This window comes from Berghia stephanieae, chromosome 14 (assembly GCF_034508935.2).
Source record: "Berghia stephanieae isolate SIO BIC M18660-M18661 chromosome 14, UCSD_Bste_1.3, whole genome shotgun sequence".
Taxonomy (NCBI): Eukaryota; Metazoa; Mollusca; class Gastropoda; order Nudibranchia; family Aeolidiidae; genus Berghia; species Berghia stephanieae.
The window spans coordinates 11290623-11294966 of NC_088373.1; the positions used below are offsets into that span (position 1 = coordinate 11290623).

The window sequence follows — 4344 nt, forward strand, 5'->3', positions numbered from 1 at the left end:
GGTGTACGATCCGATAGTGATGTCGTTTCTTCTTCTCTTTACTAGCCTATCCTGCTTCTTTGGTTTGTGATTGTATTTTTGACAGGGGATATTTTTTTTTCTGTAAATCTTCTGCCTGTTTGTTCTTGGTTATTTATAATTTAGCTTATGATATCTTTAGGTTATGATTTTGATTTACATTTGTACTATTTTTGTTGGATTGCTTGTTTTTTTTGTTTCAGCGGTCTCTCATATAACCTCAATTGTGTTGGAAGAGACCTAAAGCAACAAACAAAAAATAATCCTTTGAGTCTTCCTATACAAATTAAAATTAGTTGTGCCACCTTATGATTCAATATGTAACCTAGTCAATTTTAGTCCTCCGAAGGAAATTAGATGCGACGTCACAACTTTTCTTCCCTATTGTGAGTTGCAGCCTTGATAAATTGACCTCACCCAATCAATTTAAATATCCATTTTGCTGGTGTATACGCCCTGTTCATTTGCTTGGCATTTATTTTACAAGTTGTAAAACATAGCTTTATATTTTTTTTTGTTTAGATGAGGTCCGTACCGGCACATACCGCCAACTGTTCCATCCAGAACAGCTCATCACAGGCAAGGAAGATGCTGCCAACAACTACGCTCGTGGTCACTACACAGTCGGCAAGGAACTTATTGACCTTGTTCTTGATCGCATTAGGAAATTGGCTGACCAGTGCACTGGACTCCAGGGTTTCTTGGTTTTCCACTCCTTTGGTGGTGGCACTGGATCTGGTTTCACTTCCCTCCTCTTGGAGCGTCTGTCTGTTGATTACGGCAAGAAGTCCAAGTTGGAATTCGCCATCTACCCAGCCCCTCAGGTTTGTCTACAATTTTAACCTTTTCTTTTTTTTTATTGGAGAGGGGCTTAATTGGTGAGGTGACTCTCGAACATACTTTACTCGATCTTGCATTGCTTGGCCCTTTCTCTGGCCTTCACATGTAATGCAGTGTTTCGGTTGCTGTACCTAATTTAGAGCTGGTGAAATGTTATATTGCTTATATCTCATTCAAAACAAAGATTAAATAATTCCAGATTTGATGACACCAAAACTATAAAGGATTACTAATTAGCGGGAGGGTTAGCTTTTTTCCCCCAATATACCATTCAGTTGTATGCCATTTAAAAAAAACTTTTTTACTTTTAGGTTTCCACTGCTGTTGTTGAGCCATACAACTCCATCCTGACCACCCACACCACCCTGGAACACTCAGACTGTGCCTTCATGGTCGACAATGAGGCTATTTATGACATTTGCAGACGTAACCTCGACATTGAGAGACCCACCTACACCAACTTGAACCGTTTGATTGGTCAAATTGTCTCATCCATCACTGCCTCCCTCAGGTTTATTAATAGATACAATTAGTTATGATCATTCTGTCATTCAATGCTAATTGAAACGTATGCATTCTCAGCTTATATATTGTTCTAACAGATTTCTATGCTTGCCATTTAAGATATGAGATACAGCTCAGGATTTTTTTTCAGCTGATACTTTCTCTCTAGTTATTGAAATATTTAAAATTGGAAATCTATGATTCAGTGTTTGATATTTGGCAGCAATAATGATTGACTGGACTTTTTGCTATCAATAGTTGGTTCTATTAAAATCTTAAAAAGCTAATTTCCTTGTGAGTTAAATTTGATCAGCAATATTTTTTTAAACTTAACAATTCTAAATTTCCCATTGAAACATTCCTCATATCAATCAGTTGGTTTGATGTTTAGTAATAGCTTCCACATTTTCATATCTTTATCAAATTTTATCCCACAGGTTTGATGGTGCCCTGAATGTTGATCTCACTGAATTCCAAACCAACTTGGTGCCCTACCCACGTATCCATTTCCCATTGGCCACATACGCCCCTGTTATCTCTGCTGAGAAGGCTTACCATGAACAATTGTCCGTTGCTGAGGTGACCAATGCCTGCTTCGAGCCAGCCAACCAGATGGTGAAGTGTGATCCCCGTCATGGCAAATACATGGCCTGCTGTCTGTTGTACCGTGGTGATGTTGTCCCCAAGGACGTCAATGCTGCCATTGCTACCATCAAGACCAAGAGGACCATCCAGTTCGTCGACTGGTGTCCAACTGGTTTCAAGGTGGGTTTTACCTTTTATGAAGCGGGTGGTTGGATGGGAGCATCATCCTTGAATCATATACCTATGATGTTCGCATGGGTGTACGATCCGATAGTGATGTCGTTTCTTCTTCTCTTTACTAGACTATCCTGCTTCTTTGGTTTGTGATTGTATTTTTGACAGGGGATATTTTTTTTCTGTAAATCTTCTGCCTGTTTGTTCTTGGTTATTTATAATTTAGCTTATGATATCTTTAGGTTATGATTTTGATTTACATTTGTACTATTTTTGTTAGATTGCTTGTTTTTTTGTTTCAGCGGTCTCTCATATAACCTCAATTGTGTTGGAAGAGACCTAAAGCAACAAACAAAAAACCTTTTATGAAATTGGGAGTCAGGATTGCCAGATTCTTTGGGGTTTTTTTTTTGTATTTTATTTCACTGACTTCACATTTTAAAAATATTAAGTTGACATATTTTTAATCAGTATGGGTTGGCAGGTATGGGTCATTTCAAATTTAATTAGAATAGAATTCTTTGATTCCCATTGTAACCCTGGTTTGTTATCGTGTTAAATGTTTTTTGGTCTCTGTGCAGGTTGGCATCAACTACCAACCACCAACTGTGGTGCCTGGAGGTGATCTTGCTAAGGTACAGCGTGCTGTCTGCATGTTGAGCAACACCACTGCTATTGCTGAGGCCTGGGCTAGACTTGATCACAAGTTTGATCTCATGTACGCCAAGAGAGCCTTTGTCCACTGGTGAGTAGTTCTTCATTTGTCATTTAAAGTCAGTATCTCATTTTCAAATACTGCTATTTCTGTCTCCATAAATTTGTGTTCCCTTGTTTTTCGATTGTTGTACCTGAATGCAGCTGTTTTTTGTAATTTAGTGAACTGAGTCTTGATATTGAATCTTATATTTTTATTCCATTTTCATTTTGTTGTAGTGATGCGAGATATGCTTTTTTCAGTACTTAAATGTTTCTCTTGTCACAGATTTAGTTTCTACCGTCTGTGAGTACTAAGTAAAAATATCCCTGGCTAGTTTAAAGTCAAGATTAAATTATCTAGGCATTTTTGATGGAAAATACAGACAATACTATATATGGACATCTGAATCGAAACTGCATTGATTTTGATTGGAGGACGTCCTTCCCAAATTTAACCCTGCTGTAGAAAAACTTTGTTTTAACTTGTACACACCTGAAGGTATTACAAAAGCATATCTATGGGCGGACATTGTTTTTTGATCACCCTCTCTATGTGAACACCTATTTTCGCCTTTTCCTCTTCACCCCCTCCCCCTATTCTTTTAGAGAAATTTTAAGTAATGCATTTTTTTATTTTGTCATGCAGGTATGTGGGAGAAGGTATGGAAGAGGGAGAATTCTCAGAGGCCCGTGAGGATCTGGCTGCCTTGGAGAAGGATTACGAAGAAGTTGGTGTTGACTCTGTTGAGGGTGAAGAGGAGGAGGAAGGAGATGAATATTAAAATGTTTATCTCTGCTAATCCTGCTGCACTATTGCAATGCCATTGTCTGAGATAGTTGCTCCTCAGCAATGGTCTAGTGTTGAAAATAAAAAAAATTTGGAACCTTTATCCACATTCTTGGCGTTTTATTTCTTTTGTCTCTGGGTGGGGTTCCTGTCCACCCCCATAGTGGGCAGGGTGGCACTTACCGTCTTCTGTCCCCTTATATCTGTTTTCCAATTTGCTTTCGGTCTTTGTCCTGGCCGTAGTGCTTGGCTGGGAGGGAAACAGTCAAATGCATAGTTATTGTTTTGGAAAACATTTTTTCTTTGTAAATCATCTGTTATGTATTGTTATATTGATGGGTAAAGTAAAAATTGAGTGTATTCCTTTTAGTGGGATCTTATGCTGGTGTCTGGGTGAGACATTTAGGTGACTGGGTGGGGATCCTGATCTCCCATAGTGGGCAGGGAGGTACATGCTGTGTCTTCTATCCCCCCATACCCGTTTTCCAATTGTTTCCTGTCGTTGTCTTGGAATGAGATTACTTGGTTTTGTCCTGACCCTGGCCAGAGTTCCTTGGCTGGGAGGGAAACAGTCGAATGTATAGTTAAAGTTTTGGGAGATATTTTTTTCCTTGTAAATCGTCTCTCTGTTACAGTTATGCATTGTATTATGTTTACATATTATATTCTATGATTTGTAAACATTTGAGTGTATTCCTCTTAGTTGGGTCCTGTGCTTGTGTCTGGATGAGACTTTCAGG

The 4344-nt window shown here is 38.7% G+C and overlaps 1 protein-coding gene across 1 annotated transcript in view; it reads left to right on the top strand.

Annotated features, from left to right (window-relative positions):
- LOC144959994 (tubulin alpha-1A chain-like) overlaps positions 1-3707 on the top strand; it is a 20846-nt gene extending 17139 nt beyond the window's left edge. The window contains exons 4-8 of the mRNA XM_078892914.1: positions 541-842; positions 1170-1369; positions 1800-2127; positions 2703-2866; positions 3464-3707. Coding sequence (XP_078749040.1) covers positions 541-842; positions 1170-1369; positions 1800-2127; positions 2703-2866; positions 3464-3599 — 1130 coding nt within the window. The 3' untranslated portion in view covers positions 3600-3707. The remainder of the gene's footprint in view (positions 1-540; positions 843-1169; positions 1370-1799; positions 2128-2702; positions 2867-3463) is intronic.
- The last annotated feature ends 637 nt before the right edge of the window (positions 3708-4344 follow it).